The sequence below is a fragment of the Hemiscyllium ocellatum genome, chromosome 5, assembly GCF_020745735.1.
Source record: "Hemiscyllium ocellatum isolate sHemOce1 chromosome 5, sHemOce1.pat.X.cur, whole genome shotgun sequence".
Taxonomy (NCBI): Eukaryota; Metazoa; Chordata; class Chondrichthyes; order Orectolobiformes; family Hemiscylliidae; genus Hemiscyllium; species Hemiscyllium ocellatum.
The window spans coordinates 49,323,856-49,348,075 of NC_083405.1; the positions used below are offsets into that span (position 1 = coordinate 49,323,856).

The 24,220-nt window shown below is 37.2% G+C and overlaps 1 protein-coding gene across 1 annotated transcript; it reads right to left on the bottom strand.

Moving 5' to 3' along the window:
• Positions 1–1,622: 1,622 nt before the first annotated feature.
• On the bottom strand, positions 1,623–6,183 carry arl4aa (ADP-ribosylation factor-like 4aa). Its single transcript, XM_060824739.1, has 2 exons — positions 6,006–6,183; positions 1,623–4,831 (listed from the first exon to the last, which is right to left on the bottom strand). The coding sequence occupies exon 2, from the start codon at positions 4,707–4,709 to the stop codon at positions 4,107–4,109; it is 603 nt and encodes a 200-aa protein (XP_060680722.1). The 5' UTR covers positions 4,710–4,831; positions 6,006–6,183; the 3' UTR covers positions 1,623–4,106.
• Between the last annotated feature and the right edge of the window lie 18,037 nt (positions 6,184–24,220).

Consider the following 24,220-nt stretch of genomic DNA (forward strand, 5'->3'; position numbering starts at 1 on the left):
CGATGCAATTGCGTTATAGCCAATACATTTTAAAAGTTTGCATTTTAGAAACACATCTGTATTCGTTAATTGTATTATAGCCAATTCATGTTAACAAAACGCAATTTATGGCAGAACAACCCGTACTGACATCGCACTAGTGCAGAAATCCTGAAGGGGTACAAAGAATGTCGAGATGAAATTAGAAAGGATATTAGAAAACAAACGGATGGTATGAAGAAAAAAATGGAAATATAAAATCAGATAGATAATTCTAGAATTAAACACTAGCCAACAGCTAAAAATACTTGCCACTTTATCGGAATAATGTGATCACACAAGAAGATACATAAGGTATCTACACAAATACTGCCAGGTATGAAGGATTTTAGCAATAATAAATTATTTATTAGGAACAGAATAACAGCTATTTTCAACTAAGCAACATTTAGGCCATCATGTTTAGAAACAAATGAGAAAACTGCATATGGATTTCCACAATTAAGATCAAATTGCAGTTTTTATTTGGCTTCATACAAAAAACAACTAGAAATATGTTGATGTGGGATTAGGGTAAAGAGCAGTAGAGAAAAGTTCTGTTAAAGCTGAAATAGGGAAAACTTGACATAGAACAATACATTCAAAATGAAAAGAGCAGCACAACCTAACTCACACAGCTTTGTTGTACTTGCTATCTGAAAATTAAGGTAGAGGTATAAAAAAGCTGAAGGCCTTTCACAACCATTTGCTGTGGCACATTTGTGGAGAAATTTGACTGCAGTTCAGATCACCGAATGCAGCACAATTCTTGCAGTGCATCAACAATGACTTGGGAATCCAAAAGGCAGTACTCTTTAATTGATTGTTTAACTTATATGATATTAAAGCCACAATCAACTTTTTACACAACCTCCTTTCTCAGAAACTGTTGCTCCTTTCCTTCCTTCCACAAGTAGTTGGATGCAGACAGGAAATCAATGTTTCCACTTTTCAACAACAAGTGTCAGACCTTGTACCACAATCCTTCAGAACAAAATAACCTTTTTGCTACAAAAGGGAAAGAACAAAATAAGCTTTATACATCAGTTTTAAATTACATTGGCTTCTCACATTTTTGCTTCCTTTTAAGGGACCTTCTGTTCATGGGTGTGTACAGTCTGGACTCCAATATAAACACTGGGATATTCAGGAACATTCATATAACCCTTTCCAATAAACAAATCAGTTTCTATTGATGTTCAAAATCAAACTAATCTGCATACATATTTTTAAAGAACACTGTCATGAACGAATATACCCTGATGATACAGTTTTAAACCAAGTTAAATAAGCTAAAAGCGTAATGCAGATTGTCAGTTGTTAAGTTTCAGTTTCAGAAGTATGTTTCCATAATCTTGTAATTCTAAGATGAAAAGCTTGTATAAAACAAAGTATCATGTTAGAGGGATCTATTTCCTGAACAGTTACATTTCACAAAATATAAATCTGATCTCTTTTCTCAGTTTGACTTACTGGAACATAAAAGTAATTCCTATTTTATTGAATTGTCTCCTTCTCTTACAAGTTACAAAATAAAAGATTATACAATGGCAACTTGAGATGTGTTATTTGTTGCCCGAGTGATTTGAATGGAAAACTGACAATTTATTCAGTGAAGTATTTATTAAGTTCCAACATTTATATAAATATAAAGAATTTTTCCAATCAAATGACAGCAATGCCACTAGTGCAGGTGGAAACACTTAACCAAAGACAAATCGAACAGAGGTCATTCAATTCTTAAAACAAGTTATTAAAACAGATGTTACACAAAGCTGTTTATCTTTAATGAACATTAAAGTGCATTTCCTGAAGCCACTGTACAAGTCAAAAACAGAAGATATTTACAGTATCAGAATCAGTACAGTAAAACATTGACAACAGCCTTACGTCATCCAAAGGAAGTTCAGATGCAACTTCATTGCAGCTAGAAAATAGCTTGTAATAGCATCAATACATTTTTCTTTTAAGACTTCAATGTCAGACTAATTGGTTTGCTTTTGCTACTTTTCTGCAAGTGATCAGGTTTAATAATAAACAAATTTAAAGTGAATTGACCTGCTTTTTTGAATCATAGAAAATACTTGAAGTAAATAAACTTTATAATCTGCAAGATACTACACAGTTCTTTGCAGGTGATAAATGTTTTTTGTGCCAGGGGTGTTGTTTGCTTTCAACAGAGCCCTTAGGTTTCAATTTCAAATCTGAAAATTTAAGCTTTTTCTCAAATTTTCTCAGCTGTTTACAACAAAGTGCAGAGCTCTAATAGCTTTCGAATCTCAAAAAAAGGAGGAAACATCAAACAGATATTTACAAAAATGTTAAGAATTTATAGATATAGTGAGGTTGTAACTTAATTGCAGAAAAGGAGGAAAATTTATCCAATCCACATCTTGTGTAAAGAACAATGCTATCTTTATGTTGCCTTGTTTTTCCTTAGGTGGAGAACTTTGGTTAAACATTTGAAAAGATTGCTCATCATCATCTAAGGACACACAGGTCTGCACTTTAAATGTTGAAAAATTAACGATAATCAATTTTAAACAAATGTATTGCTGTCAGCATTCCAATGGTCAAATTGGTATCATTATTTTTATCTGAAATTTTAGAAAATTTTATAACAAAAACTTTTTGTGATTTCATATTTGTAATAGGAGGAATGTAGTCTTATATTAAAAAAAATCAACAGATGGCTTAACAAGTTTAAATATTCTATAACTTCTTCTGGCATGTTCATATGTAGAATGACAAATTCTACAATAAAGCACAAGTTCAGAAATGACCTGCTGTGGTCTTGTATGCTGAGGAGAATAATTGAATAAAAAAGTTGCATTTGAATTTGGAATAACTTAAGAATTTTCATGGATCTGTATAATCTGTGCGCACTCATCTAAATAATCCTAAATAGAAAAGCTAGGTTTGGGTTGCTAGCCAATTGTAGTTTCATTAGAATGATACCATCCCTTTGAAGCAGTAAACAAGTACATTACTTCCAGCCAGACTGAACAGTTCTCTAATTCTTCTTGAGACCACTAGCCAAGAGTGGCTATTTTCTAACATTAATATATACAAAGATTTTGAAACCTTTTAAAGAAAATAAAATATAACAAAATCCACACATGGAGAAACTCATAAAAAGATGGCACCAAACGCCACAATTAATGGCAAAGCTTGCCTAAATAGCTTTAATAGGAACATTTCATAGTTGGCAACATACACAGACCGACAGGTTTTAAGTTTCTACCACATCTCAAGTCACAGCTTATATACGGTAAAAAATCTACCTCCCAAATGTTAACACTGCTTAGAAATGAGGCTTTGCAGCTACTTTAACGTGAATATCAGTAACAAGAACAGACTAACATGTGATTGCTACATTCCTGTCTATAAAAAAAGCTCTCAGTAGACGAGGTTCAAGGTCAGTTAATCAGTGTTCCAGGCTTTCCCTCCTTTCTCCTCAGAGACCTCTAGTTCTGACACTGCACATTTTCCACTGTCTTATTAAAAGAAGCATGCTTGCCAACAACTCTAACACTACAGACAAACATAGGTGAAGCATTTTGTGCCTTTCTCAATTCCAGTAGCATCTCATTTAGTCTCCTAGCCAAAGATAAAAAAAAACTACAATCTGTAGCAGCCATTTTCTTCTCCATGTAATTTTGGCAGATGTTTCTTGTATTGCAATAGTTCACATCCAAATATTTTTAGTGCCCAATTTGCCCAAAAAAAGTTGTGCTGTGCAGGTACCTAGTCTTTCAGGCCTCAAAAATGGAACACACGACACACAAACACACACACTTAAACACAACCAGACATTAGAAAGCTAATGAATAGAAAATAAAATACTAAAGATCTGAATATATTTTGGTCTAATAATAAAGGATGCTGACAGTTTTATGCCAGCATAACTGCTCTCCATACTTAATTATCATATCCACTTCCTCTGTGATCCCACAAATAAACTTTGCCTTTGATCTCACTAGACTCACATTTTCAACATAAATGTTGTCAAAAGGCTAAAGGTGTAATGACCAGTGTAGCAATATTTCAGCTTTTAAAAATACAAAATATCTTTAACCTCTGTACATTCATCTCTTCTTTTTTTGCTGTTTCAACATTTTTCGTCTTTTAATGATCATTTCATAAAGTTTTTCCAGTCCCTCTCTAAGTCCATCTCCTATTATGGCACAGGTAGGTTGAAGGTGCCAGGGGGTGGAAGAACTTATTTCGCTTAAAGCTAACAGTTTTTCCACTTCAGAGAGTGAGAGGCAGTTCCTGAGATCTTGTTTGTTGGCAATCAAAAGTACCGGCACTCCTTGGTTCTCAGAGATCCTGGTTATTTTGTGCAATTCAGTTTTGGCTTCCTCCATTCTTTCCACATCTACGGAGTCCACCACAAAAATAATACCATCTGTGCAGCGTGTATAAGATTTCCACAGTGGTCTCAGTTTCTCTTGACCACCTACATCCCAGAAGTGGAAAGTCACTGCTTTTGAGTTACCCAAAGTCACTCTGATTTTTTCAGTATTAAATCCTTTTGTTGGAACAGTGTTGACAAATTCATTGAACTGTAATCTGTACAAAACAGTAGTTTTACCAGCACAGTCTAAACCCAGAATAACGATGTGGAGAGACTGAAAAGATGGAAAACTTGATAAAATAGGAGTTTGATCTGAAAGTCCATTACCCATCTTGGATTGGAGTCAAAAGACAAAATGCAGAGATGTCCACACTGAAAGACAGTTAATTCCGAATCGTGCTGATCATTCCAGTCTGCAACAACGAGAATCCAGTGTAGTTTAAATCTTAATATCTAAATAAAAATAAAAAAATCTCAATACATAATGTATAAAGTACAAAAGCAAGAAAGTATACAAGTAAAACACAAATTGGTTGGTTATATTTCAATACTAGGTCACATCTGATATAAGTAATGAATTTCAGCTTCCATTTTAAAGTCAAAAGATCCACTCAGGACTTTGAAAACTTTCTAAAACGTCCTGTTCTAACACTGAATTACTGCATATGGTAGATATTCTGTGGGTTGATTCAAATCCTGAATAAAATTGCACACCAAATCCAGACCGACTGTGCGACCGTGAGCAGGATCACTAGATTGGTTGTCACTCGTACTATACTTGGCGAACACAGATCTCCGTTTCAAAACAGAAAATTAGGATTTGAAAGAAAATGATAATACGTTTACATTTAGCAAAATTGTGTCAAATGGCTTCACACGTCCGCCTTGACAAGCCTGGCACACTGGGAACCAAATTCTTGAATTACTTTACTCAGGGCGTTTACCATCTGACTAAAGTCACGAACACACAAAACCGCAACGTTGAAAAATAAATAAACCCAGCTCTTGCAAAACATCTGCACTTCCCAAGCGGTGCACACATCCAGGCGATTTTAGCGGCTTTACTTTCCAATAGCTATCCAGTTACAATCAGCCCAGTCTGACCGACAAATCCACAACACACATACACAAAAAAAATTTCTTACGGACTCATCAGCAGCCATAAATTCAGCGCAGGTTTCTCGTTCACTTTGCTGAATCCAGGTTAGCCAAGTCAGCCACAAAGAGCAAACTTTATATTTTACCGCATGTACATTCTCAACTGGTACACGTTTCTCTTCGCCTCACACTGATTCAAATAGTGCAAAATTATCACTGCAATAACTCAATTGTCTCACAACATTCTTAAACTCACTTCCACTAATACACAACGCAACCTGCAGCTTACTATTCAACAAGTCTCGGAAGGCAAATCCTGCAGACGTGCCGCAGCTCCTGATATGGCCATTCCTATGAAGGTGAATGAGTTGCTAAGCCTGTTTCTGCATTTAGAAGCTGACCCGCACACCGTCAGGAGAAGCAAAAACTATTTGATTCGGTTTCTTTTTAAAAGATAACTTCCGAGAGGACGAAAACCGCCGGCCACCGTGCCGCCCCGGTTTGATTACCCGAAAGATTAAACACCCACCCCAACATCCGAGTGCATGGAGAAAGCTGGCTCCACAATCTCAGTAATTATTTCTCTCCCACACAGACATTCAAACAGACAGACGCTCGAACACGATCCACATGAACCACTAACTCCACTCAGTCTGGAGACGCGCGAACGGAACGCAGTCCCTGCCGAACGCGGCGGCGGCAACATTCCATATAGGAAACGCCCCCCTGCTCCTGCTCGGCGTCCATTGGCTGGTTCAGCCGACGTTCCCACCCAATGTCGACACGCTCCCACGCCCCGCCCCCACACGCTGTGCGGCCGCTGAGAGTGGGGATCTCACGATGGCACCAGCACGAAGATTCGCGCGCTCAATACCCCGCCTCCATCGGCAAATCACACAGCCCGCCTGCTGCAGGTGCCCAATTTCAAACAGTTCGCAGAGCGCCCGAGAATGCCCTTTAATATCTCAATATAGAAATAAAATACTAGAAGAGTTAAACCGTACTGGACAATCGACGCCTCTTACTGACACATATTAAAACAAAACAGAATGACCTGCTCTCCTCAAGAACCACACAGACAGATGCCTCCTGCCTCGCCAGTTCCGTTAACGGCTCAGCGGAGACCCCTGGCGGCCGCGCACAACTGCCGCAAGACCAGCGCCCGGCCTCTCCACTCTGATTGGCTGTTGTTCACTGGTCACCAGGCGACCATAAACGCAAGCCGTTTGAAAAACAACAGCGACCAGCGCGAGGTCGCAGTGAAAGCACAGAGTACGAAATAATGAAGGGCACATACATGAGTTAGTGTATTAAATAATGAAGGGCACATACATGAGTTAGTGTATTAAATAATGAAGGGCACATACATGAGTTAGAATATAAAATAATGAAGGGTACATACATGAGTTAGTGTATTAAATAATGAAGGGCACATACATGAGTTAGAATATAAAATAATGAAGGGTACATACATGAGTTAGAATATAAAATAATGAAGGGCACATACATGAGTTAGTGTATTAAATAATGAAGGGCACATACATGAGTTAGTGTATTAAATAATGAAGGGCACATACATGAGTTAGTGTATTAAATAATGAAGGTTACAGCCTGGAGTTAATGTATTAAATAATAAAGGGCACACACAGGAGTTAGAGTATTAATTAATGAAGGGCACATACATGAGTTAGAGTATTAAATAATGAAGGGCACATACATGAGTTAGTGTATTAAATAATGAAGGGTACAGACTGGAGTTAGTGTATTAAACAACGAAGGGTACAGACTGGAGTTAGTGTATTAAATAAAGAGGGTAAAGACTGGAGTTAGTGTATTAAATAAAGAATGTAAAGACTGGAGTTAGCGTATTAAATAATGAAGGGTACTGACTGGAGTTAGTGTATTAAATAAAGAGGGTAAAGACTGGAGTTAGTGTATTAAATAAAGAATGTAAAGACTGGAGTTAGTGTATTAAATAAAGAGGGTAAAGACTGGAGTTAGTGTATTAAATAAAGAATGTAAAGACTGGAGTTAGTGTATTAAATAATGAAGGGTACTGACTGGAGTTGGTGTATTAAATAACAAAGGGTACAGACTGCAGTTAATGTATTAAATAATGAAGGGTAAAGACTGGAATTAGTGTAATAAATAATGAGGAGTACAGACTGGAGTTAGTGTATTAAATAATGAAGAGTACAGACTGGAGTTAGTGTATTAAATAATGAACAGTACAGACTGGAGTTAATGAATTAAATAATGAAGGCTCGAGTCTGGAGTTAGTGTATTAAATAATGAAGGGTACAGACTGGAGTTAGTACATGAAATAATGAGGATTACAGACTGGAGTTAGTTTATTAAATAATGAGGGGTACAGACTGGAGTTAGTGTATTAAATAATGAGGGGTACAGGCTGGAGTAAGTGTATTAAATAATTCAAGGTAGAGACTGGAGTTAATGTATTAAATAATGAGATGTATATTCTGGAGTTAGTCTATTAAATAATTAAGGGCACAGACTGGAGTCAGTGTATTACATAACGAAGGCTGCAGACTGGAGATAGTGGATTAAATAATGAGGGGTACAGATTAGAATTAGTGTATTACATAATGAAGGCTACAGACTAGAGTTAGTATATTAAATAATGAGGGGTACAGACTGGAGTTAGTGTATTAAATAATTAAACAATGAGGAATACAGACTGGATTTAATGCATTAAATAATGAAGAGTACAGATAGAGTTAATGTCTGAAGTAATGATGGATACAGACTGCAGTTAGTATATTCAATAATGATGGGTAAAGACTGCAGTTAGTATATTAGATAATGTGATGTACAGACTGAAGTTAATGTATTAAATAATGAACTGTACAGATTGGAGTTTATGTATTAAATAATGAATTGTACATTCTGGCATTTATGTATTAAAGAATGAGACAGACAGTGTAAGCTCATTTTGTGTGTTAAATAAAGTGAGGTACAGGCTGGAGTTAGTGTATTAAATAATGAGGAGCACAGGCTGGAGTTAGTCTATTAAATAATGAGGAGTACAGACTGGAGTTAGTGTATTAAATAATGAAGGGTACAGACTGGAGTTAGTGAATTAAATAATGAAGGGTACAGGCTGCAGTAAGTCTATCAAATAATGAGTACAGACTGGAGTTAGTTTACTAAATAATGAGAGTTATAGACAGGCGTTAGTGTATTAAATAATGAAGGGTACAGACTGGAGTTAGTGTATTAAATAAGGAAGTGTACAGACTGGAGTTACTGTATTAAATAAGGAAGTGTACAGACTGGAGTTACTGTATTAAATAAGGAAGTGTACAGACTGGAGTAAGTGTATTGCATAATAAAGGGCACAGACTGGAGTTAGTGTATTCAACAATGAAGGGTACAGACTGGAGTCAGTGTATTAAATAAGGAAGTGTACAGACTGGAGTAAGTGTATTACATAATAAAGGGCACAGACTGGAGTTAGTGTATTAAATAATGAAGGGCACAGACTGGAGTCAGTGTATTAAAAATGACGGGTACAGACTGGAGTTAATGTATTAAATAATGAAGGGTACAGTCTGGAGTTAGTGTATTAAATAATGAGGAGTACAGACTGGAGTTAGTGTATTCAATAATTAGGAGTACAGATAGAGTTAATGTATTAAGTAATGATGGGTACAGACTGGAGTTAGTGTAGTAAATAATGAAGGGTACAGTCTGGAGTCAGTGTATTAAATAATGAGGGGTATAGATAGAGTTAATGTATTAAGTAATGATGGGTACAGACTGGAGTTAGTGAATTAAATAATGAGGGGTACAGATAGAGTTAATGTATTGAGCAATGATGGGTACAGACTGGATTTAATGTATTAAATAATGAAGGGTACAGATAGAGTTAATGTATGAAGTAATCATGGGTACAGACTGCAGTTAGTATATTAAATAATGAGGGGTAAAGACAGCAGTTAGTATATTAAATAATGTGATGTACAGACTGAAGTTAATGTATTAAATAATGAACTGTACAGACTGGAGTTTATGTATGAAACAATGAATTGTACATTCTGGCGTTTATGTATTAAAGAATGAGACAGATAGTGTAAGCGCATTTTGTGTGTTAAATAAAGTGAGGTACAGGCTGGAGTTAGTGTATTAAATAATGAGGAGCACAGACTGGAGTTAGTCTATTAAATAATGAAGGGTACAGACTGGAGTTAGTCTATTAAATAATGAGGTGTACTGACTGGAGTTTGTGGATTGAATAATGAAGGGTACAGACTGGAGTTAGTGTATGAAATAATGAGGAGTACAGGCTGGAGTTAGTGTATTAAATAATGAGGGGTACAGACTGGAGTTAGTGGATTAAATAATGAGGGGTACAGATAGAGTTAATGTATTGAGCAATGATGGGTACAGACTGGATTTAATGTATTAAATAATGAAGGGTACAGATAGAGGTAATGTATGAAGTAATCATGGGTACAGACTGCAGTTAGTATATTAAATAATGAGGGGTAAAGACAGCAGTTAGTATATTAAATAATGTGATGTACAGACTGAAGTTAATGTATTAAATAATGAACTGTACAGATTGGAGTTTATGTATGAAACAATGAATTGTACATTCTGGCGTTTATGTATTAAAGAATGAGACAGATAGTGTTAGCGCATTTTGTGTGTTAAATAAAGTGAGGTACAGGCTGGAGTTAGTGTATTAAATAATGAGGAGCACAGACTGGAGTTAGTCTATTAAATAATGAAGGGTACAGACTGGAGTTAGTCTATTAAATAATGAGGTGTACTGACTGGAGTTTGTGGATTGAATAATAAAGGGTACAGACTGGAGTTAGTGTATGAAATAATGAGGAGTACAGACTGGAGTTAGTTTACTAAGTAATGAGGGTTATAGACAGGCGTTAGTGTATTAAATAATGAAGGGTACAGACTGGAGTTAGTGTATTAAATAAGGAAGTGTACAGACTGGAGTTACTGTATTAAATAAGGAAGTGTACAGACTGGAGTTACTGTATTAAATAAGGAAGTGTACAGACTGGAGTTAATGTATTAAATAATGATGGGTACAGACTGGAGTTAATGTATTAAATGATGAGATGTATATTCTAGAGTTAGTCTTTTAAATAATGGAGAGTACAGACTGGAGTTAGTGTATTCAGTAATGAGATGTATATTCTGGAGTTAGTCTATTAAATAATGAAGGGCACAGACTGGAGTCAGTGTATTACATAATAAGGTGTACAGACTGGAGTTAGTGTATTAAATAATGAAGGGTACTGACTGGAGTTAGTGTATTCAATAATGAGGAATACAGATAGAGTTAATGTATTAAGTAATGGGTACAGACTGGAGTTAGTGTTTAAATACTGAAGGGTACAGACAGGAGTTAGTGTATTCAATAATGAGGAGTACAGACTGGAGTTCGTGTCTTAAATAATGAAGGGTACTGACAGGAGTTAGTGTAATAAATGATGAAGGGTACTGACTGGAGTTAGTGTATTAAATAATGAGGAGTAAAGACTGGAGTTAGTGTATTCAATAATGAAGAGTGTAAACTAGCATTAGTGTATTAAATAATGGAGGGTACAGACAGGAGTTAGTGTCTTAAAAAATGAAGGGTACAGACAGGAGTTAGTGCATTAAATGATGAAGGGTACTGACTGGAGTTAGTGTATTAAATAATGAGAATTACAGACTGGAGTTAGTGTATTAAATGATGAAGGATGTAGACTAGCATTAGTATATTAAATAATGAAGGGTATAGACTGCAGTTAGTATATTAAATAATGTGAGGTACAGACTGAAGTTAATGTATTAAATAATGAACGGTACAGACTGGAGTTTATGTATTAAATAATGAATTGTACATTCTGGCGTTTATGTATTAAAGAATGAGACAGACATGTAAGCACATTTTGTCTGTTAAATAAAGTGGGGTACAGACAGGAGTTAGTGTATTAAATAATGAATTGTTCAAACAGGAGTTAGTGTATTAAATAATGAGTGCTTCAATCCGGATTTATTGTTTTAAATAAGGAAGCGTATAGATTGGAGTTAGTGTATTGTTATGAAGCTGAACCCATGTACCGTACCCTTATGAGAGAGTGAATGCTTTTTTGCACTGTGAGCTTTCAAGCACCTGTAATTTGACTAGCTTGCAGTCTTAGAGTGTGCTGGAAAATTGAATATATGTAACATTTGGATGTGAAATAGATACCAGAGTTGGTTGTTGTTTTGACAACAATTCAAATTAATGACTGAGTTTAAATTATGCCCCAAGATACGAGTTTGAATGTATTGTTTTGCCAATATCAAACCAATGAGATGGTCCGATGTTCGGATTAAGAGAGTATGTGTTATTGTGTGAGAGGGAGAGTGTGAGTGAGAGAAAAAATAGAAGAAAGTGAAAGGGACAGAGAATTTGAACTTCAGAAGTTGCAAATTAATCAGGAAAGTCAAGTTAACATGATTGAGATGAAGAGAGAAGTTTGTGATGTATACAAATATGTTAAAACATTGCAGCATTTTGATGAGAAAGATGTTGAAGCCTTTTTTTTAATTTCATATGATAAATTGGCTAAGTAGATGGAGTGACCAGAGAACTTGTGGGTAATGCTAGTTCAGACTAAGCTGGTTGGGAGAGCTAGCAAGGTATTTACAGCACTGTCAGATGAGGAGTCAAGAGATTATGCAAACAGGCTATTTTGAGTGCTTATGAATTAGTACCAGAAGCGTATAGACAGCAGTTCAGAAACATAAAGAAGGAACCAGATCAGACTTATGTTGAGTTCAAAAGAATTAAACATAGTACTTTTGATAGATGGATGGATGTGGGCCTTAAAAATAGATAAGAGCTATGAGACTCTTATGAGAGATTATTCTGCTGGAGGAGTTTAAAAATTCACTTGGATGAACAGAAAGTTCAAGAAGTGAGAAGAACAGTAGAGATGGCAGATGATTATGCATTGGTGCATAAGGCAAAATTTAGCTTTGAGCAAGAATTTCATCCTGTAAGGATTGGAAATTGGGAGAAGGGGAGATCCTACACTACAAAACAAAGAATACAGCACATGGGTAATTGTTTATCACAGGCCAAAAAAGAAGCCCAAGAGGGTGGAAAGGAGGTGAAAGGCCTCAGGTGTTTCCACGGTGGTAAAGTGGGACTTATTAAGTGACAGTGCAAGTCGTTAAAGAAGGGCACCTTGGGAAAGGACGTGTTAAAATTGGCATTAGTGAAAGTACAAAGGAAACCCCAAGAAAAGTCAAGGAGCTGCAGGAGAGTGCACAGCCTCAGCAGGGTCTGGGTATTGACTTAGTGCCTGATCTCTATAAAGACTTTGCCTCTATGGGTAAAGTTTACTCAGAAAGAACAGGGGGAGAAGGGAAAGAAGTTATTATTTTGAGAGATACGGGATCTAATCAGACTCTAATAGTAAGAAATTAATGTATTTGCACTCTTTCTGACCTGTTACCCGAGAGTGCGGTAATTTGTGGGATAATGGACAGAAATTTAGCGTTCCCCTATGTAAGACCAGGTTGGAGTGCCAACTTAAGACTGGGGAAGTAACAGTGGCAGTGACTAACAGAGTGTCAGTTCCAGAAATAATTTGGGAATATCTTGGGAACAATCTAGCAGGATCAAAGGTGGGAGTAATATCCTTTGTTGTGGAGAAGCCAAAGGAAGACCAAAGAACAGAAGAATGAAAAGAAAAATAACCTGGAATCTTTCCAAACTGTATAACAACAAGATCCCATTATCATAAGTCACAACATAAAGCAAAAACTAAAGAGAAAGGTGAAGGAGTTCAGTTAGCGGACACCCAGTTTGATGTAATGGTGCAGACAAAACCTGAACAGGCAGAGGGTCAGGCTCTTCCCCCGTCTTAAGTTGGCACTCCATCCTGATCTCACATAGGGGAACACTAAACTTCTGTCATGGATAGCTTAGGCATACAGCACTTTAAATCAAGTGTCTATCATCTCGAATCCCATGGAGCTTTTGAAAGGTGATATCAAACCCTGAAGACCATGTTAAGAGTGTACTGTCAGAATTACCTGAATGATTGAGATAAAGGTATCCCATTCATAATGTTTGCTATTAGAGATGCCCCAAATGAATCTACTCAGTTTACTCCTTTTGAGTTAATATTTGGACATGAAGTGAGAGAGCCTTTGAAATTAATTAAAGAGAAATTGACAGGACCGAAGTCAGAGATCTCACACTTGGATTATATAATGGAGGTGAGGGAGAGATTAAGTCGGGTAGGTGGGTTAGCTGAACAGCACCTAAAGAGGGTACAATATAGAACGAAGCAGGTGGCAGACAAAAACAAAAAATTCAAACATTTTCTTGTGGAGGTGACCTATTAGTATTGTTAAAAGTGGTAGAAGATACCATCAAGGCCAGGTTTAGTGGTCCCTATCAAATTGAGAAAAAGTTGAGTCGGGTAAACTATCTGGAAAAGGTGCCGGATATGAAAAAACTGTATCAGGCATGTCATGTGAATATGTTGAAATCTTATTATAATACAGAGAGGGAACTGGAGAAACACGGGTTAGTTACTGCCACGCAGAGTGAGGAATCAAATTCTGATGTCGTGGATGTGCCTCAAAATATGTTAAACAATGAGGAAGTCCTTGAGGAGTGGGATAGGTTAGTACACAATCTCTATCAGGAGCAAAGAACCCAATTGAAATGGTTGTTGCAGCAATATGAGGACAAATGTAGGAATAGGATAGAGAGATTTGGAGTTAGTGTATTAAAATAATGAGGGGTACAGACTGCAGCTAGAATATCAAATAATGAGGGATGCAAACGGGAATTAGTATATTAAATAATGAGGAGTACAGACTGGAGAGGTGTATTAAATAATGAAGAGTACAGACTAGAGTTAGTGTACTGAGTAATGAGGTGTACAGACTGGAGTTAGTGTATTAAATAATGAAGGGTACAGACTGGAGTTAGTGGATTAAATAATGAGAAGTACAGACTGGAGTTAGTGTATTAAATAATGAAGGATACAAGCTGCAGTAAGTGTATTAAATAATGTGATGTACATTCTGGAGTTAGTGTATTAAATAATGAAGGGTACAGACTGGAGTTAGCATATTAAATAATGAAGGGTACAGACTGGATTAAGTGTATTAAATAATGAGATGTACAGACTGGAGTTAGTGTATTAAATAATGAAGGGTACAGACTGGAGTTAATGTGTTAAATAATGAGAAGTACAGACTGGAGTTAGTGTATTAAATAATGAAGGGTACAGGCTGCAGTAAGTGGATTAAATTATGAGGAATACAAACTGGAGTTAGTATATTAAATAATGATGGGTACAGACAACAGTTAGTGTATTACAAAATGAGGAGTACAGACTGGATTTAATGTATTTAATAATGAAGAGTGAAAACTGGAGTTATTGCATTAAAAATGAGGGTACAAACTTGTGTTTGTGTATTAAGTAATAAAGGGTACAGATGGAGTTAATGTATTAAATAATGAAGGGTACAGACTGGAGTTAGTGTATTAAATAATGAGGGGTACAGGTGAGGTAGTGTGAAAGGGAGTGTATGAAATAATGCAACATACAGACAGAAGTTAGTGTGAATGGGCAATGTGTAAATGGGCAATGATATGTAAAGGTGGGAGTTAATGTATTTAATAATGAGCGTTACTGACAAGAGTTAGTTGGAAATGAAAGTGTACTTAACAATGAGGGGTGCAAATTGGAGTTTGTATGAATTGACAGTGGCATTAATAATGGAGTTTACAGACAGGTGGTTATGTATTTAGTAATGGAAGGTACCTACTGGAGTTCATGTGAATCAACAGTATATTTTATTATGATGGGTACAGACTGGCATTAGTGTGAAACAACAGTGTATTTAATCGTAAGTGTTACAGACAGAAGTTGGTGTGAAACAGTGTATTTAATAATGACGGGTGCAGGGAGAAGTTAGTGTGAAACAATAGTGCATTCAGCAGTGAAAGATAGACACACAATAGTGCATTTGAAAATGAGGTTTTACAGATAGGAATTTCCTGTTACCCCAGACCTTATTCAGTATGGTGCATTCCATCCCTGGAACCAGGACCAAGGATTTCACTGAACTGTTGTTGGGCATTCTGAAATGGGCGGATGTGTGGTATGGTTGGTTGTTGTGTTGTAGAGGTGGAGCAGTCTGAGATGGTGCTTTACACTGTGACCAGCCACAAAAGTAGAAAGAGATTGGGTCCTGCAACAAAAATTCAGGTAGCTCAGTAGAATATTCGAAAACAGTACGTCAATGTTTGTTATCTCTGGATACATTCCAGTGCCAAGTACTAATGAGTATAGAAATAGGAGGAAAGAACAGATTAATGCTCAGTTGAGTAAGTAATAGGGAAATATTAGAATGGGATTGCAACTTTCAGTGGCTAGCACTGTTGCTTTGCAGCGCCAGGGACCCGGGTTGGCTTCCAGCCTCGGAGTTTGCAACTCCTGCATGGGTTTCCTCCTGTGTCTGCGTGGGTTTCCTCCAGGTGCTCTGGTTTCTTCCCACAGTCCAAAGATGTGCGGGTTGGGTGAATTGGTCATGCTAAATTGCCCATAGTGATAGGTGCATTAGTAGGGAGAAGGTGAATGGGTCTGGGTGGGTTACTCTTCGGATAGTCGGTGTGGACTTGTTGGGCTGAATGGCCTGTTTCCACACTATAGGGAACCTAATCTAATTTAATCTAATCTAATCTAATTCTGTAAGTCAATGTGGACTACTGGATTGGGTAAGAAAAATAAGGGGAAGCTTATGGCAGATACCAAATCTCAAAATGGCAGATGCAATAGAGGAGCATCCAAAGTGCAGAGGGTTACTGAAGAAAGGAATTAGGTGAGTGAAGGCAGAGCATGAAAAATGACTTGCATGTAAGGTTAAAGGAAATCCTTAAGATCCAGGACAATTTGGCAAACTGGTTCCAAAATTGACTTAATGGGAGGAAGCAGAAGATGATGGTCAAACAATGTTTTTTTTGTGACTGGGAGTCTGTGTCCAGTAGCAAAGCACAAGGTTCATTGTTGGGTCCCTTGATGAATCAGTGTGCATTAATGATCTAGACAAGAATGTAGGAGGTGTGATCAGTAGTTTACAGATGACACAGAAATTGATGGTGTGGCAAATAGCAAGGAGAAAGCCTTAGACAGCAGAATAATATAGACTTGAACTGGTCAAATGGGGTGAACAGCGGCAAATAGAAATTAATCGTAAAAATTGTGAGTTGATATATTTTGGGAGGACAAATATAACCTACATTCAATAATAAGACCCCAAGAAATACTGAGAATCAGAAGGACCTAGGTGTGCATTTTCATAGATCCTTGCGGACAGCTGAACAGATTGATAAGATTATGGAGAAGGCATATGGAATACCTGCTTTTCTTAATCCGGTAACTGAATATGAGAGCAAGGAGGTTATTATGGAACTGTATATAACAATAGTTAGGCAACAGTTGGAATTCTGTGTGCCGTTCCAGTCACTGGTATAGGAATGATTTTAGGTTTAGATTTATTATAGAATTTCAATTTTATTGTTACTTGTACTCAACTACAGAAGGGCTTATGCCCGAAACGTCGATTCTCCTGCTCCTTGGATGCTGTCTGACCTGCTGCGCTTTTCCAGCAACACATTTTTCAGCTCAACTACAGAAGTACAGGAGTACAGTGAAAAGTGTATAATTTTACCACACATGGAACCAAAGTATCTAAGTACAAAAAATGCTGAGGTACAATGTAGTAAGAGAAATGAGAGTTAAAAAGTGAAGTATTAGTTCATAGAATAGTAGAAAAGTAAACAATGAAGTTATAGTTTACACTAAAATCTTTCATAAACTAGGAAAATAAAGAAATAAGCTAAAAATTCAATAGTCTTTGATAAGTCCTCTGCTTACCTTGCTCTCTGGGAGACCTCAGCTGTCTGTTCTTGAAGCAGCTGCCACAGATGCCATCACTGCTGCTGAAACTGCTGCCTCTCCATTCTTCCCTGGTGCCTTGGAACTATGCCTGAGCAAGATCCATTCGCATGCTGAGCTGAGAGACCTCCATGAGCCGCCAAGAGATCAACCAAAATACCGCTGAGAGACCAGGCCCTAGACATACCATGAGCTGCCAAGAAACCAGACCTGCAATTCACCACGAGCCACTGAAAAAAACAAGCTAGGAGCCACTGGGGGACTAGGCCCAGCACCTTGCTAGAAGCCATTGGGAGACCAGCCTGAGAGCTGCCACGCCTTTGAGAAACCAGGCCCATGTCTTTGCCACAAGCTGTCAGGAGACCAGGCCAAGAGCTGCTACACTGCCAAGAGACCATACCCAGGAACCTGTCACAAGCCATCTGGAGACCAGCCTGAGAGCTGCCACACTACTGACTGACCATGCCCAGGACCCTGCCACAAGCCGTCGAGATACCAGCCTGAGAACTGCCACACTACTGACTGACCATGCCTAGGACCCTGCCACAAACCTTTAGGAGAACAGGCTGAGGGCAACCACACTGCTGAGTGAACAGTCCCGGGACCCTGCCACAAGCCATCGGGAGATCAGCCTGAGAACTACCACACTGCCACCAGACCATGCGCAGGACCCTGCCACAAGCTGTCAGGAAACCAGGCTGAGAGCTGCCATGGTGGCCAGAGAACAGGCCCGAGACCCGCCTCAAACCATCTGGAGACCCGACAGTGGCCCACCGAAAGACCAAAGGGGGAAGAAAAGAGGAAGAAACAGTTGGAGTGGTGGAGTTCCAGTTGGATCATCCCACTCCACAGCTATCTTGATGTATGTAGTTGTACTGGAAAGAGTGCAAAGAAGATTAACCATGATGTTGCCCGGGCTGGAGCAATTTAGCCAAGAAGAGAGACTGGATAGGTTTGGGCTGTTCTTCATGGAGCACAGAAGGCTGAGGGGGAGCCTGATTAAAGTGTACAGCACTCTGAGGGGTGTAATTAGGGAAAACATTTCTCCTTAGTAAAGACGTTAATAACCAGAGGACACAGCTTTAAGTTGAAGAGCAGACAGTATTGAGGAAAAACATTTTTTTCAGGAAGTCTGGAACCCAGTGCTTGAAAAGGTGTAAGAGGCACCTCTCAAGACATATAAGAAATATTTAAGCAAGCAGTTTAAATTCTATAGCATACAAGCCTATGGACTAACTACTGGAAAATGAGACTAGCATATATAGATACTTGATGGCCAGAGGAGATATGATGAGCCTTTTAACATGCCATGCAATATTCATGACTGTATCAAAACCCAACCAAAAATAATGCAATTAATCACCACCCAACACCGGTGTCTGGAACTGTCAGCTTTGTCTTCACAGAACCTACCCAAACACTAAGAATTTCCATGAGCTTCCATTTTTTAAAAAATATTTCAATACACTGAATGGTTCTATTGTCCTTTATCCTCTTCCCTCCGTCCCCATCCTCTTCCTAAATTTTTGACTCTGATTCAAAGTTGTGAATCTAAGGAAATATCAATTTCCTAGGCAACTACTCAGTTGATTACATTCATGCAGACTCTATGTAGAAAAATCCAGTCAGTCCATTCTACTAATATTAATTGTCAGCAGTATGAGCCCTTTATGGTTTCATAGAACACATTACTGCAGTGGTTCAAGAAGGGAGCTCATGGCCACCTTTTTCAAGGGAAATTAGTGATGAACATCAAGTGGTGGCCTTATAGCAATAGCCCATCTCACAAAAGGCTAAGAAATCTAACATTACGATCTTAAAATAAGCAAATAGTTAGCATAATGGACCTCCACTCCATGTTATTTGATAAGAAATAGATAGATTGCCACTCCAAATTCTCAAGGGTACCATTAAAAAAGCAGCCATATTTGTTTCTGCACTTAAAATGAAGAAACAGAAGATTAACAAATAAATAGAGTATTGATATATTAATTCATTTTTGCAATTGGGCATTTCTGGAAAGACCAGTATTTATTGCCCATCCTTAATGCCTGGGAAAAGTGGTGGTGAAGTGCTTCTTTGCTACCGAAGGCCTGGAAGGCAAGTGAACACAATAACACAACTGGATTGTGGGCAAATGCAAACTCTTTGCATGAAAACTGCTATAAGCATTTTATAGGTTGTGGAACAGTTGCTCAGATACCCAGAGATAGAATTTATGCATTTTCGATATGACAATGTATGCTTAGCTGATGTTCATTAAAAATAATGTTTTCAACCATTCAAAGACTTTCCAGCACATGATGCCCCCATATTGAACAACAACAAAATTCTTTGCTCTGCTGTAATAGAGAAAGTATAACATTCTCTTAGAAAGGGTTCAAACATGATATGACACTAAGGATAGGTAGCCTGTGTAATGCAATTCCTGTAGTTGCTGTTACAATGGTCATCAATAAGACAGTTAATGATATGAGTAGGAACATATACTTACAAACGTGTGATTATATTTCCAATTAAATATCATCTGTGTCCCTTTTTGCCTTCAGAAGCATTTATTTTTCATTACACTCCCTTTATGTACCATGAAAGACTATCATGCCTGGCAGTGATAAACTAGGTATAGAGTTGGGCTTTAAATATGGCATTTATAGTGGAAATCTAGTGGGTCCTGGCAATGGTGAGTGCTATAGAGACTGGTGAATATGTGATAGCATGAACAAGACATTGTAGAGGCACAGTGCAAACATAATGATGTGGGTGGTATAAGTACATTTATGTGAGATAATTTGCTAGCGCTCATGGAGAAAAAAACCCTCCATGAAACGCCCTGAAATTGATACCTCACAGGTATTTGGTAAAATTCAGCCTGTTGGCTTGGATGCTTCTGAGACTTCAATTTTTTTTTATTCAAGTCATTTATTAAAAAAATTGCCGCTCCAAAAGTAATACTTTTATCACGCAAATCTTTACAACTTGCCAATAAGAAAATGGTCCATTTTGTCTACTCTTATGTATCTTTTCCGTTAGTTAGCCTTTTTTTTATCCATACTAATATGTAACACCTTACACCATGAGCTTTCATTTTCTACATTAACATTTGATATGGCGCGTTATTATAGGGCATCTCAAAATCTAAGGCTTTTCAGGGCTGTAGTGCGATGTAGAAAAATGTTTGTTGCAGAAGAGCAATCATATGTTCCACGTGAATTCAGAGAGAAGGTATGGGATGTGCATTTTTTTCCCTCTTTTATGGTTTCTTCATGAACATTACTAGTTGAAGCTTCAGAGTTTGATTTTGTATCAGCTATCTAGTAAGTTTCCATTTTGCTTTACATTGCCATGCCCAGACGGACTATTGCAAAATAAAAGTGTTGTGCTGAAATCATAACTAATTAACAGTGAGAACTTAAATAAAACATTATCCATTATTTATGCAATATTTCATTAGAAAGTCACAGATGTCTTGCTTTAGCAGATATCTCAGTTTATCTTTTTCCCAATGGAATGTTGCCATCAGGAAAAGTAAGGACTCAAATGAATGGGAAAAAAAATCCATGATTGTTACTAACTGTGAACAAATTTCCCTTGCTCTTGTATTCATCTCCAACATATACTGTATTGCCTGTAGAACACACAAGTGGAACACAATTTGGGGCATCCACAACACCAGCAACAACTTTGTGAAGTCAAAAATTTGGGAGATGATAAGTACAGATTGGTATCGGCCTATAGCACTACTGTAGGGTAGGAGGTTCACAGAAGTAAATTAATAATCAGATTAGTCAGAAAATTCATTACTAATTGGTGATCAGCCATTCATGACCTGAAATTAACTTTGCAATTACCATTTTGAGAATCTGATTTCTTTTCTTAATTTCAGCTAAACGTTTGTCAGATTTAAAAATATTTTTCTCATCTGGGTTTTAGCTGGGCCATTATTTATACTCCTTGATTATGGTCTCTTGTTTTTATTGGCTTCATCTTCTAAGATCATTTTATTTTACTTTACAGGGCTATTCTTTATTATTCACAATCTGGGTAAAACAAAACACATCAGATAGTTATGAATGTCCCCACTATTTCCTGTATAAACTATAAAATGTCAATTGGTATGAGTTTCAGCAGCAGCCATTTCTTAAAATGACCTTGAAATCATAGCTATATCTTCAGTATTTGCTCTATCTTATCAACTGTCACTTAGTAGCATATATTCGTATTCTGCCATGCAAACAACATTTGAGGTCAGCATCCTCTAGATAATGTTATGTTATTAAGGTTTATTGTCTGTCAATTCTGAATATCATTATTTGCATACACCATGGGACTATAGGAACTTCCAGTCTACAGGTGAAGTTACCATGAAGGAATGGTTTTCACTTCAGTAACAGACTAAATTAACAAAATCCTATTCCACTTTCCAGACCCATCTGTTATTAAATCAGCTCTTGAGGTCACTGGTGGCCTCATCCATGATTCTCTTGTTTTGATTAAAACATTTTGATACGCTCCAATATCATGTCTCTGGTTGATTGTAACAGTTTGTTTATACACATTTATTTGTTACATTTGTAAAATAACATTATTTTCAGTTGTCCAAAAAAATAGTAATCTGCCACTTTGACGAATTTCAATTGTTTTACATTATGGATGTAGCCCATGACACTTCATTTGATTAGAAGTTGTCTCAAGGTTCAGGAGATATAAAGCATTTATATAGATAATTTGTTATATCTTGGCTGAACCGTTCCTTCTCATTAATGCTGTGACACAACATAAAGGTGAATATGTTAAATATTGCAAGCAATACAGCAAAGCAATTACAGTTTGCAATATTTGTGAACCTTTTACCTTGTTTATAACATTCAACTATCTAATTTATCATGTAAGAGATGACATATTTACTTTGAACTAATTGACATTTGCATTGATATAGTAGACAAAGGAATTCCATGCAAATATTCTAATGTTTCTTGCCCATTTATAAAATAATGAGTAGGTGACAGTTAGCAAAAACAGAAATTAGTTTCTTGAAATGAAAGAATATAAGAACTTGAAGCCATCTGGCCTTTTGAGCTTGATCCGTCATTGAAAAAGATCATGGCTGATCTTTTCATGGCCTCAGCTCCACTTACTCGCCCTTTCACCATAACACTTAATTCCTTTACTGTTCAAAAAATATCTATCTTAATTTTAAAAACACTAACTGAGGAAGTCTCAACTATTTCACTGGGCAGGGAATTCCATCGATTCACAACCTTCTGAGTGAAGAAGTTCTTTCTCAATTCAGTCCTAAATCTGCTCCCCCCAAATTGAAGGCTATGCACTCTAGTTCGTTTCATCTGTCAGTGGAAACATCCTCTCTATGTCTATCTTATCTATTCCCTTCATAATTTTATATGTTTTATAAGATCCCCCCCCCCCATTCTTCTATATTCTAATGAATATAATTCCAGTCTACTCAGTCTCTCCTCATAAGCCAACCCCCTTAATTCTGGAATCAATCTAGTGAAACTCCTCTGCGCTCCCTCTAGCGCCAGTACATCCTTTCTCAACTAAGGAGACCAAAACTGCAAAAACTATTCTAGGTGTGACCTCAACAGCACACTATACAGCTACAACATGACCTCCCTGCTTTTAAATTCAATCCCCTTAGCAATGAAGGACAAAATTTCATTTGTGTTCTTAATTACCTGTTGCACCTGAAGACCAACCTTCTGTGATTCATGCACAAGGACATCCAGGTCCCTCTGCACAGTAGTACGCTACAATTTTTTACCATTCAGGTAATAGTCCATTTTACTGTTATTCCTACTAAAATGGATGACTTCGCATTTATTAACATTGCACTCCATTTGCCAGACCTTCGCCCACTCAAGCTATCTATGTCCCTTTGCAAAGTTTCACAGTCCTCTGCACACTTTGCTCTTAATGTCAAACGCAAAATTTAACACACTACATGTGGTCCCCAACTCCAAATCATCTATTAAAATTATGAATAATTGCGGACCCAACACTGATCCCTGAGGCATACCATTAGTCACCGTTTACCAACCAGAAAATCGCTTATTTATCCACACTCTTTGCTTCCTGTTAATTAATTTATTCATGCAAATACATTGCCTGCAGCGCATTGCATTTTTATATTATGCAGCAACCTTTGGTGTGGCATCTTGTTGAATGCCTTTTGGGAATTTACATACACTACATCTACTGGGTCCCCATTGTCCACCATGCTTGTAATGTCTTCATAGAATTCCATTAGATTAATTAAGCATGAATTACCTTTCATGAACTCATGCTGCGGGAGATATTCTACTTAGATGCCTTGCTATTTTTTCCTCGATAATAGACTCAAGCATTTTTCCCACTACAGAAGTTAAGCTAACCAATTAATGATTCCCCATCTTTTGTCCACCTTCTTTTTTAAAAAGTGTGTCATGTTTGCTGTTTTCCACCTGTTGGAACTGCCTCCGAATCCAGTGAATTTTGGAAAATTGCAAATGAATTAACTATTTCTCCCACCATTTCATCATGCATTCCATCAGGGCCAGGATACCTGTCTACCCTTAGCTCATTAGCTTGCTCAACACTACCTCTTTTGTGATAATGATTGTTTCCTACCATTGTCAGTAATACTCCTTTTCAGTATATTCCTTTAGCAAGTAATGGTTTCGTAAAACATAAATTTAGTTGGGCTCTTCCATGAAATATGAGTGAATATTTACAATCTGTGGAAATAGGTTTTCTGTTCCAAAACATTGTTGACTGCAAACTTCTGAGAAGCTGCCAA